Below are 12,767 nucleotides of genomic sequence, written 5' to 3'. Positions count from 1 at the left end.
CACATGTACTATTAGTAACGAACAGAGCTTGGCATCTCTCATGAGGAATACCGCAGGACTAGGTGAACAGATCAACTGGGCCAACACTATGAAGATTAATGGAACTAACTGAGCCAAACATGTCAACGCCTAACAATGAGCAAGTGCATCAAGAGAATGCCCACTACAAGGCAGAATTAAGATAGCAAAAACAAGTGCAAGGAGGGGAAGAAGAGTCTGGTGTTTCTAAGTTGTCTGCTCAAGTAGTGAAAGAGGAACTGGGGTAGTGATTATTCAGAATGGTGGGGGGAAACTCCTCATATGACTTAACACTGAATATTTTGTTCTGCAGGGGAGCCTCAAGAGCTATCTGCCAGACTCTCTGTGAAATTAGAGCACTCTCTTTTGTTTAGAAAGAAAAGGAGTACTTGTGGCACCTTAGAGACTAGCAAATTTATTTGAGCATAAGCTTTCGTGAGCTACAGCTCACTTCATCGGATGCATGAAGTGAGCTGTAGCTCACGAAAGCTTATGCTCAAATAAATTGGTTAGTCTCTAAGGTGCCACAAGTACTCCTTTCCTTTTTGCGAATACAGACTAACACAGCTGCTACTCTGAAACCTCTTTTGTTTAGGAAATTCCAAGGACCTCACTCCAGCCACTTTTTAGTTCATGGCATCATCCAAACACCATATGAAAACACAATTGCAGAAAGACAGACAAGGGACATGCGCACATATGCCATGCAAGCACTAGAATTAAAAATAATTTAAAATAAAAGAATACAGGTTTCTAGGAAGTCATTCATCTATATTTTAAATTTGCCACAATTTTAACCTGTGATATTAAAGTTTACCTTAAAAGCTTTAAAATATTCTGGCAGTACAGAGGCAAACTTTCTGATTGTGTAACCTTTGGCTTCTTCATTGTGATCCAGTGCTTTGTGAATACTTCTCCAGAGAATTACAGTAATCTCCAGTAAACTTGCCATGGAAGCCACATCGTTTATTGACAACACATTATTTAGCATCTAAAATGCAAACATTTGGGGATTAAAATAGCTAACACTGTATAATATGAATGAAGGTTAAAATTATGTTTCAAAAATTGAAAACCTTTTTCTGAACTCTTCATTTAACAAAGGAGCTATGCTTACTATATGGGGATGTGAATGCTGCAACTCAGACTTAATCTGTGCATAAATATAGTCATTTTGATAGATCCATATTTGAATAAATACAATTGCAAAATAATTTCTACTATTGTATACTTAGAATAACCATCAGTATGAGACAAGCACCCATTTTAAGTATGCCTGGAATTCCTCTTGCTTCTTAAGCTACTTGCCACTCTTTCTCACATCACAGTAGTGGCTTGATCGCCACTTTTTCCTGTCTTCCTATCCCTAGAGATCACCATTTGTTCCCCTTATGGTCTCCCTCTTTCATGTTCACTTTCCTGTCTCTCACAACATAAGTGCTATTTTAAAAAGTTGTTAGTACTCAGCATAAAGTAAAAGCCTTATTTTACTTACACTTATATTCTCCTTTTCACTTTCTTCTTCTTCATCTTCATCATCTTTATTTTCTTTTATTGCTCTCTGAATGCAGGCATTCAAGCAGCGCCGAATAGTGAGCATGAATTTAGCTAAATTTTGAAAGTAGATAATTTAGACAACCATTCCACTTAAGAACCCTTTATCAGCAACAGATGATATTACAGGTAATTATAAAAATTTGAGGAAGTGGGAGATAAGAACCAGACACAGCTAGTATATAAGATACCAATTCCATTAAAGTAAATTTAATATATTCAAATATGAAACACTTGTGGTTTAAGTAATCACCGCCCTTTCTGATCCAATCATTGAAAACAACAAAACAAAAAACAAAACAAAAAATACACAATCCCCTTGTTTGGTATTTTTCTCCAGAGAAAAGATCACAGGAAGCTATACTAAATTTATTTGCAATAGCTATTACTTCAATGAACTAGTCTCAAAACATGATGGCTCTCTGTGACATGGAGACTCCTTGGCAAAGGGTCCCCTGTTATTTGCAAACTCTCACCTCAGAGCTAAGACACCCACTGCACCAAACTCAGTCTTACAGGAGATTTATCCATAATAAGTAACGTAAGGTATCTACAGAAAACTCCTGGTCAAGACTCAATCATTTCAAGATGTATGTATGTATGGATAATATTTCAAGAATAATGTATTTATATTGAAAGTATGCTTTATGGACTTGGGAGTAAAAATTGGGCTTGGTCTACACTAGAAGATTAGGCTGTTGAGTTACCATGGTGAAAAATCCACACCAGAGTGGCATTGCTAAACCCCGCAGTGCAGACAGCACTAGGTCAATGGAAAAATTCTTCTATTGACCTAGCTACTTTCTCTTGGGGAAATGGATTACCTAGGAGGATGGGTAGCATTTTAAATGTAGATGTACCCTAAGTCATCGGGGTAGTGTGTCTTGTTGATGAGCCATTAAAGCAAAAGGGAGCTGTCACTCAGACAGCAAAGTAATGAAAGGCTCTATTATTTACCTTTGCCACAACCCAGAACAATGGAAAGCCATCAAAGACAACACAAAACAACATAAACCACTTGGAGGTGACAAGGAACATTATAACAGGCAGAAGATCACCCTGGTTGTGAATAAATACAAAAGACTGTTGTACATTTGTATCACCAAATGTAAGGAAAGGTTCTGTATCCATTCACTGAAGAAATCCTTTAAGGAGCAGGGGACTTTCATGAATGTTTGGATCCTGATTCTTGTGAAACCAGCCAGCTCTCTACGGGGCTGAACTTTCTGGGGGTAGGAAGCTTACTTTATTATATAGGAAAGGTAACTATTGACAAGAGTAAACCTAGGTTCACATGTTATGATTTTGTTTTGAGTTGTAATCAGTTGTTCCCATCACTTTCTTTCACTTCTAGTTAAATCTTTATTCTTTCTTAAAACAAATCTACTTTTGTTTTATTGTAAGTGCTTACAAGTACTGTGTGGTTTACAGAAGCAATGGTTTAAGATAAAACTGGTAATCTGGGGTACACTGCACCTTTGGAGGCTGATGATCTGGAATTTCTGTGAGTAACCAATGTCAGAGGCTTGATATAAAAAAGGAATGATTCCAAGTGATTCAGGGTGCACCTATTGTTAACCTGCAAGATGAAGTTAGGGCTGGCATAGTCCGGAGAAGCATGGTCGATTGGCTGAGAGGCTGGTTGGTGTCAGGGAGAGGATACCCAGCAACCACAAGGAAGACTCCCTCTCCCTGAAGGTAGGGAGTAAAAGTGACCGAGTCTTATGTGCCCTGATAACCATCACTCCCCCCCGGACATAAATCCACAATCTTTACAGAACACATAATTAGGCTACTATCTTTGAAATCTCTCAGTGTCCATACAACCACCCTCATCTCTAGAATGCATGTGTAGGGATTGTTCTTTGGGTGACCTGATGTCTTGAGCATGGAATCAACCTGTGCAGATTCCTTATTTCTTTCTGACATTAGCAAGTTCTGGAAATAAAACCACTCTGCTAGTTTGCTTGCTGGCATGGATTCAATAGCATTCTTCGCTAGAAAGAAAACTTCCTGCAATGTATCTCCCTGATACTGCTGGTCTAAGAACATTTTCAATTAGGGAAATTTGGAAGAATTTTTCAGAAGAGATTTTTGTAGAGTCAGCCATTTGACAATACTGAAGGCCCCCAAGTACTGGAGACAAACTAAGTGTTAAACAAGTAATATAAAATTGACATTTCCAGGACTCTTGTAGTGTCCAGTACTTTACCTATGTTGGTGGGAGCAGTATACTCGTAAGCATACTGATAGAACTTTCTGGCTGCTGCTGGATTCATCTGGATTAGTGTAACACAGCGTTCACACCATACCTCCTCAAGTTGATTAACAGGCAAGAAAGAGTTGAATAGGAGATTTACTAAGCGGCGTGACACAGGACGTGAATCAACTTCAAGACGAGTCAGAAGATGCTCCATGGGACAAATTTTCCAGAACTTTTGAAATTTTTTTTTAAAAGTGAGAAGGGGAGGAAGTTAAAGGGGCAACAGAAGAAGGGAAAGAGAAACAAGATATTACAATTTTTTTTTGGTTAACAGTACTTTCTGCACCAAAACACTGACTGAACAAAAGTAAAATGTATTGTTTAGGAGTAAAATACTAAAATACATAGCACTATATGGAACCAGTACTCTAGCATTATTCAGGTGCAATACATAGCATATTGAGTGTATTAGTCAAATTCCAACTCTCGCAATTACAATCCAGTGTACCTAAAATTCTTTATTCAGTTCAGTTGATAAGGAAGAATTACTTACCTGCAGTAGTAATACTTTGAAAATATCATCGCAAAAACTGTTATTCAGGATTCTTACTCACGTCTCACTCCCAGCTTCAGAGAGAGTTAAATTCCCTACCTATGAAAATTTTAGGTTCTGAGGCAGCTGTAAGGGTGATTAGTGCACAAGCTACCTTCCAGATATATCCACCAAAGATTAGCCCATGCCATCAGCTGCCACTACTTCAGTCCTGTCTCAGCTACTGCATTACAGACATGGAATGCAGGGAGTAAATTCTTAGTTATGCAATAGTAATGCTACTACTTTACATCTGTCATTTTTGTGGCAAGGTCTTGAATTAATTAGGTCTATGCTTTTAGATATGTGATTTCAAAAAAAGTTTTGGAATTGTTATTAGGCACTGAAAAATCTTCTTCCTTATGGCTCACTAAATACAGCAGTTTTTCCCTTGTGGTTACAAAATATGGTGTTACCGCATGCAGCTCAATAGATCAGCCTCTCCTAATAATCACTTTACTAACAAGGGCTTATTGAAAACATATTTTCCAACATTCAATACTTAACAAAAGTACACATTTCCTATTTATTTAAAGAAAAACAGTTACTAACCTTTTGTAACTGTTGTTCCTCAACGTGTATTGCACATGTTCATTCCAGGTGTGCGTGCACCCTGTGCACAGTCATTAGAAATTTTTTCCTCAGTGATACCCATTAGGGCAGCTTAAGCACCTTCTTCTGCCATGCACCAGTGCATGCCAGTATGAAGGGCTCACCCATCCCTGAGCTCCCTCACTTCCTTCTTGCCGGACAACTCTGAAGCCAAGGGATAGGAGGGCAAGTCGTGGAATGGACATGTACAACTCATCTCTAAGAACAACAGATATGAAAGGCTAGAAGCAATTTTTTTTTTTTGGGAGTGATTGCACATGTATATTCCACTCAGTGACTCACAAGCCATAATGTATGATGGAGTTCATGTACACACAGACTGGAGTACAATTTGTCCAAATTTAGCATCATGTCTGGAGTACGGAGTACTGGCATAATAGGATGCAAAGGTATGAACTGAACACTAGACTGCCACTCCACAAATGTCCTGGATTTAGACTTGAGCGAGGAACACTCTAGAGGCTGCCTGCCATATCATGGAATGTACTGTCAGTCTGCCCAGCAGGGAAATGCCTACCAGATCATAACAAACATGAAGGCAGAAAGTTATCCAAGACAAAATTCTTTGCAAAGAGACAGGATGACCCTTCATCTGCCTGCTATGGCCACCAATAGCTGGGCTGACAAACAAAACGCTTTAATCCTCCCTATGTAGGATACCAACACTCTTCTGACATCTAAGGTGTGCAAACGTTGCTCCTCTGTTGGCATGTGGTTTGGGGTAAAATGTAGGAAAGTAAATTGACTGGTTAATATGAAAATTAAATACCACTTTTGAGAGAAATCTTGGATGAGGGCACAAGTACACCTTATCCTTAAAAGGATATTGTATAAGGTGGTTCGGATGTCAGAGCACACAATTTGGCTACCTTCCTGTCCGAAGCGATAGCTATCAGGAAAGCCACCTTTAGAGATAGGTGCAGTAAGGAACATGTTGTTAGAGGCTTAAATGGTGGCCCCATGAGCTTTGACAAATCTAAAGTTCAAGTTCTGGTGGGGATAAGTTCCCTTATTTGAGGGTACAACTTTTCCAGTCCCTTCACAAATCTGATTGTTATATCATTAGAAAATATAGAATAGTTATCTACATAGGGATGGAAAACTGATATTACTACCAGAATCATTTGGTAGAAGAATCATTAACTACTGCTGTTTAAGTGCAATAAATAGTCCTCTATCCAGCATAATAAATAAATGCTGGAGAGAGGACTGCATTGGCGAGACCCCCAAACTGGCAAGACCAGACCGAAAAAGGCCTCCATTTTGACATGTAAGCAGCTCTGGTAGAGGGCTTTCTAACAAGACATGGTGAACTTGCTTCAAGCAAGACTCCCTCTAAGACTTTGCCATGGAGCCTCCAGGCTGTTAAATGAAGGATCACAGGTTTGGTGGAGCAGCTGACCATTATCTTTGGAGATCAAGTTCAGGTACAACAGGAGCGAAATTGGAGCTGCAACTGACAGATCCAATACAATGGCGAACCAGTGTATCAAGGCTAGTAACATAGCATAGTAACATTGGGGTTAGTAACATAACTTAGACCTGATCCTGCTTGTTCTTTAGGAGGACTCTTTGCAGGAATGGGATTGTGGGGAAAAGCATAGTAGAGCTTGTTTGTCCAGGGTAGCAGGAAACCATCTGCGATGGAACCACGACTCTGGCCTTGTAAGGAGCAACATTGTTGGCATTTCTTGTTGCCCTTGTTTGCAAATAGGTCTGTCTGAAAAATTGAGAAAACTGTCTGGATGCATTTGGGCAGAGAAACCATTCATGACAACTTGTAAATGATCTGCTTAGGTGATCCACCAACTCATTCTGCATCCCTGGAAGGTAAGCGGCTTTGAGACGGATTGAATCGGCAATGAAAAAGTTCCATAGGTGAACTGCCTCCTGACAAAGAAGAGACGAGTGGGTTCCCCCTGCCTGTTGAGGTAAAACATTGCCACAGTAGTGTCTGAGACACCAAACAAGCTTTTGGCCTTAACATGTGGTAGGAAGGCCTGTCAGGCAAGGCAGACAGCCCTTAGCTCTCTGACACTGATGTGAAGAAAGAGATCCCTTGAGGCCCACAAACTTTGAGTTCGGAGGGCATCCAGATAAGCTCCCCACACCAGGACAGATGCATCTATCACCAGTGTCAGTAAAGTCTCGGGGCAGACAAAGGGAACACCCACACAAACATTGAGTGAGTCTGTCCACTTATCTAGCAAGGTTGGTACCTGTGAAGGCACAGTGAGCACAGTGGTAACTTGGTGAATAAATGGAGGCCAGCCAACTTTGATGAGTCCTGATTTGCAGCCTGGTATGTTGGACTACATGTGTGTATGAAGTAATACAGGAGTTTCATACAGTTTTGAGTTGATGTTGGGGGGAACGTTAAGGTCTGCCACAAGAGAATGAATTGTTTGGAATCTTGTGTCTGGAAGGAAAGCTCTGGCCTGAGCAGAGTCCACTAATGCGCCTATAAAAACCCTATTCTCTGCACTGGACAAAGGAAAGACTGATCAACTTAGACAAACAGACCTAGAGCTTTGAAGGATGATGGGATGAGTTGCACACTGGAGAGAACCTGAGCCCTGGACCAGCCCTTAACTAGCCAGTCATCCAGGTATGGTAGACCTGTATTCCTAGTCTCCTCTGAAACGCTGCTACCAGACATATTTTGTGAAAACCTGAGAAGCTGCTGACAGGCCAAAAGGCAGCACAGTGAACTGATAATGAAAGTGATTCACTATGAACCTGAAAAACTTTCTGTGACCTTGATAAAATGCCACATGAGAGTAGTCATCTCTTAAATTGAGGGCAGCATACCAGTCTCCAGGATACAGGTATAGAATAATGGAAAGCTGGAAGGCAAGGTGACCACATGAAACTATCTTTCTGAAGTATTTGTTGGTGCAGGTCTAAAATTGGTCTGAGATCTCCCTTTGGCTTCAGGATTAGGAAATAACAGGAAAAGAACCCTTTTCCTCTGTGACACTGCAGAACCTCTTCTATGGCTCCTACCTGAAGGAGAGACTGAACCTCCTGTAGTAGGAGCGCCTCGTGAGTGGCCCCTGAAGAGAGACAGGGCAGGGGGGTTGGGTAGAAATAAATTGGAGGGTATATCCCACTTCCAGTGCTTAATACCCATCAGTCTGAGCTAATCCAGGACCAAGCACTGGGAAAGTGGGAAAAGCAGTTTGCAAGTGTGGGGAAAATGGAAACTGGCATGGCGAGCTTTAGCATCTCATCAAAATGCCTGTTTAGCTTCCCCTGGGTGTCTAGATGGAACAGACCGTGACGCTGAGACAGAAGGAGAAAGAGGTCTATATCTACAACCCCTACTCTTTTTTTCTCTGCAGATCCTGCCAAGGAGCAAGGACAAAGTAATAGTGGGTCTGCTGTGGGTGTAAGTGCTAACTGGGTGGGACTGGAGTATACACCCACAAAAACTTCTTCCACTGAATGCATCCGATGAAGTGAGCTGTAGCTCATGAAAGCTTATTCTCAAATAAATTTGTTAGTCTCTAAGGTGCCACAAGTACTCCTTTTCTTTTTGCAAAAACTTTAGAGTTGCCCTGTCAAGTCCTTCAAGCCAGGGATTTTAGAGTTAGTTTGCTCCAAAAACAGTGAAGACCCTTCAAAGGGCAGGTCCTGTAAAGTCTGTTGAATCTCTTGTGGAAGCCCCAAAGATTGCAGCCAACAGCTCCTGCACATGGCCACTGCAGAAACCATGGACCTAGCTGCCGAGTCCAGTGCATCCAGTGCAGCCTACAGCGCAGAACTTGCTACAGATTTCCCCTCATAAGGTAACGAGGGGAACTCCTACCTAGCATCCTCTGGCAGCATGTCTCTAAATTTAAAATGGAATCCCAAACATCAAAATCATACCATCCCAAAAGTGCTGGCTGGTTGGCAATCCTGAGTTGCAACCTCCCAGTAGAATAAAAACTGCTATATCAAACAGATGTAGGGTTTTGGGGTTTTTTTTCATCTTTTGATTTGGGGGTCACATCGTGTTACCCTTGTTGGTCCCCTTCATTGGACACTGACAACACAAGAGACCCTCACCTAAATTGAGACTGGAGGAAGGGGTCTGCCAGAGAGCCGTAATAGGGTCCATACTAGCCTTGTTAACAGGGAGACCTCTCTTGAAAGCCAGGCTGTAGCCAAAATGTCAACAGGCATTAAGAGGGTTCTTTAACCTCCTTCACCTGGATCCTCACCCTCTTCAACAGCTCTTGGTGGCCTTACAGTCATCTGGGGGAGGCAAAATGCCCAAGGAGACTGCTTCACCAGAAGAAGAGGCCAGCACAAGCTGACACTGCTCTTCCTCCACTAGATATCCAGCAAGGTCCTCCTGAACCACCTCTTGCTGTTTGGTATGGGGACTGGCACCAGGCTCAGGAACACAGTGCCTGGCGAGTAGGTGCCCCATGCCTCTCTGAGGACACAGAACAGGAACATCTCCGATATGACCTAGAATCCTGAAGGAAACCCCATGGATTCCAAAATGGGCCCCGGTGACCCCCTAGCCATTGAGGGGGTGGCCAAAGGTTCCCGAGCAGAGAAGTAGTGCCTTAGTGGAGTGGAATGAAAGTGGCTCTGAGGGTGGGAAACATAGGAGCCAATCTCCGATTCAGTGGAGGACAACTCTCCCCCCTGCAGACCAAGTAGGGGCTAGTCCCAATGATGTCGGAGTCCAATGCCAAGTCAGAGAAGGACACTGAGCAGCCAATGTTGCAAGCTTCCCCTTTGATGGTACTGATGGATTTGCAATTTGAAGCAATGGAGGTTGACATGGTACCAAGCGCTGCAACACCCCTGTCTGCTGGTACTGAGAGCACAGTCTCCTGCACTGTCAGAGAAACTGGCACTGAAAGGCTCAGCAGATCTCTTGCTGCCACAAACTCCTCCAGTGTGGTCACTACCGAGATGGTCTCAGAATGGCATGGTACCACAGTTGTAGAAGGCATTCCCTCAGGCTTCAGACGTGACTGCATCTGCTTTGGTGCTGGAATCAATGGTGCCAGCTTCTGCGGTGCCACAGAAGAGCAGTGCTTAGGTTTTGGCCTCACTCTATTCTGATCCCTATGCCTGGCAACCTTCCCCTCTCAGTGGTCTGTTTAAGAGGTCTTATGCCTCTTCCTAGACAGATGGTGCACTGGGACTCAGGCAGCATAGAAGGTGCACTCCTAATGAAAGCTGAAGTACTCAGTGCAGGGTAGGACTGACCAGGCTCTAACAGAGGACTTAAGGCTGCCTCAATGAGCAAAAACTTTAGCCGGCCTTCTCTGTCTTTCCTTGTCCAACGCTTAAAGTCTCTGTAGTTCTGACAATGAATATGAACTTCTCCTAAACACTTAAAGCAGCTTGAGTGTGGATAGCTCACAGGCATTGGCCTAGTGCAAGAGATGCAGGATGAAGCCCAGTGATCAAGGCATCATACAGTACCAAGTAATAGACAAAAACCCCCAATTGAGCCAAAAAAGAAAAAACTTACACTAAGTACTAAACCAATACATCTAGTAAACTATGTACAATTAATTTACAATCAACACACAGAGCACTGGCTAAGGCAAGCCAAGCAATTCCAATGACTCACAGGCTGAAGGAACTGATGAAGCTTGGGGGCAGCTTGACCCTTTATACCACCATGTGGCAGCAAAGGATGCTCGAGCCACCTGACAGGTATCATAGAGAGAAAAATTTCTGATGGCTGTGAGCACGAATATCAAGAGTAGAATGGACATGTGCAAATCTCTCGAAGAAGAAATGTAACTTATGACAAAACATGTAAGAGTATCAATATTAAACAGTCTGTTTTAAAACAACAACACATCCATCTATTTTAACAAAACGAAGGTAAATAGATTTTGGAAAAATTTTAAATTTAGTGCACGTGCAGAGTGAGAAAGCTTACCTCACATTCCCTTTTGGAAAAACATTTTACACAACAATTTTCAAGCACAGTAAGCCAACATGTCAATGGAGAGGCAGCTTAATTAACTCAACCTACTGGAAATAAAACTAATAGCAATCTACTGCTATAGCTCATCTCTACTAAAAAATTTAGAATATTTTAAACAATACAGCTCTGCATGCAAACTTAATCACTATATCAATTTTTTTTAAATAAATACTCAGACCACATAGGGAACATTTCCAGAAACCTACATCTTAATATTCCAATAAGAATTTAGTATTACATGCCTGTTTCTTTCCCTCTCAAATCTTTTTATACTAAACAAAATAAAGGTTACTCTAACCTACAATAAAAATAGGTGTCTGCACCATGTACAGAGAATAATAGGAATGGAGGACAGGGTTGTTTTTTCCCCCCACTCTTACAAGAGACTCTTCTCATGGATATTTGCATGGTACTTTTATGTAATGCTTCCATGAACCTTGTATGTTTTACATAATATTAGGGGAGCCTAGAAAAACTAGTAACCAGAAAGTAAAATGAGATTTAACTTGTGAAGGTGCAAATTAATACACTGGAAAACAGTCACAAAAGACAATATTCAGTGGCCGTGAAAACAACCACATATTGCCAATGATCTTCCACAATGAGGACTGTGGATCTTTGCAGTTACCCACTGCAATGTGGCTATACCGTTCATTAAGGCCTAAGTAATTAATTGAGTGTGAATACCTTGGAATTCTACTACTTCAATTTCCACATAGAAAACATTAAATGGGCACTCGGATCAGAAATGCAACAGCTACAGTTCCATGTACAACCTTAATTCTTTTCTTTTTGCCTGTGCATTAGGATAGTGTGTAATCATGGAATCAAATTATTTCACAAATAACAGAAGAACAAATGTATGCTGTGATTGGAATGCTGTGCATTCATCTTTAGAATTTGTCTAAAGGCAAGAACTTCACGTTTCATTTCAGATCAAATTGAAAACTTTTTTTTTTTAAAAATGTGACAAAAAAAGTCTTAAAAAACCTGGGTTTGGGTCAAAATGAAATGGTATATAGTTGGAAATCTCTCCCCTCACCACCCACTAATAAAGATAAAGTGAAAAAATGGCTGTGAGTTACAAACTACTGATGAAAGGAGGGCTGGCAGTGAACTTTACAAAAACGAGAAAGCTATAAAAATTAATACAATCATATTACTAGGGAAAATCTTTTTCTGTTATCAATCTACTGGAGACTACTTTTTCCTAGTGGAAAAATCAATTGCATAAACTTTCCTTAACAAGTTATTTTAATTAAACAGAAAAGGCTACATTAAAAGACCATTATGCTTCCTAAATCAAGCACTCAAAAGTTAGTAAATGACAAAATTAAGGTTGCCAGTGCACTATGACACAATCTTTAATTACAGGATAACATACTATTTTTTCCACAGCACCCTGCCTCCATCTGTGCACAGGATGGACGGTGCTCACTTAGTGAGTAGTTATTTGATATTTTGTTTTCTCCGCATTGTTCAGTATGTGTAGAACCCTGTGAAATTCTTTTTTCTTTTCAATAATTTTTCAGAAATTTTGTTTTATCTCTTGGGAGGGGAACAAAACAAAATAAAATGAACATTGCAGAAAAATTCCCAGGGACGGAAGAGGGCATGGAGAGCAAGCCTACTCCAGTCTAGTGAAGAAGGAAGATCCTAAGGGACAGGGCTGGAGAGTGAGACCACCTTGCACTCACCCTGCAGCGGTGCTCTGCATGTCATGCCCTGGCACATGAGGTCGCAGCACTGCTCAGTTTTGGCCCCATTGCCCTTCTGTCATCATGACAGAGGAGTGGCCAGGCCAAACCTGAGCAGCACTGCGACCCAGTGCACCT

The 12,767-nt window shown here is 41.4% G+C and overlaps 1 protein-coding gene across 4 annotated transcripts in view; it reads right to left on the bottom strand.

Moving 5' to 3' along the window:
• Positions 1-12,767, bottom strand: part of NCAPG2 (non-SMC condensin II complex subunit G2) — a 116,491-nt gene that overhangs the window by 45,361 nt on the left and 58,363 nt on the right. For all 4 annotated transcript variants that reach the window (XM_073334541.1, XM_073334542.1, XM_073334543.1 and 1 more), the window contains 3 exons: positions 3,785-4,007; positions 1,514-1,626; positions 836-1,009 (listed from right to left, as the gene is read on the bottom strand). In XM_073334541.1, the coding sequence (XP_073190642.1) occupies positions 836-1,009; positions 1,514-1,626; positions 3,785-4,007 (510 nt within the window). The remainder of the gene's footprint in view (positions 1-835; positions 1,010-1,513; positions 1,627-3,784; positions 4,008-12,767) is intronic.

The sequence above is a fragment of the Lepidochelys kempii genome, chromosome 2 (assembly GCF_965140265.1).
Source record: "Lepidochelys kempii isolate rLepKem1 chromosome 2, rLepKem1.hap2, whole genome shotgun sequence".
Classification (NCBI taxonomy): Eukaryota; Metazoa; Chordata; order Testudines; family Cheloniidae; genus Lepidochelys; species Lepidochelys kempii.
Note: the sequence above shows the minus strand (reverse complement) of the source record. Positions and strands in the feature narration are given on the sequence as shown.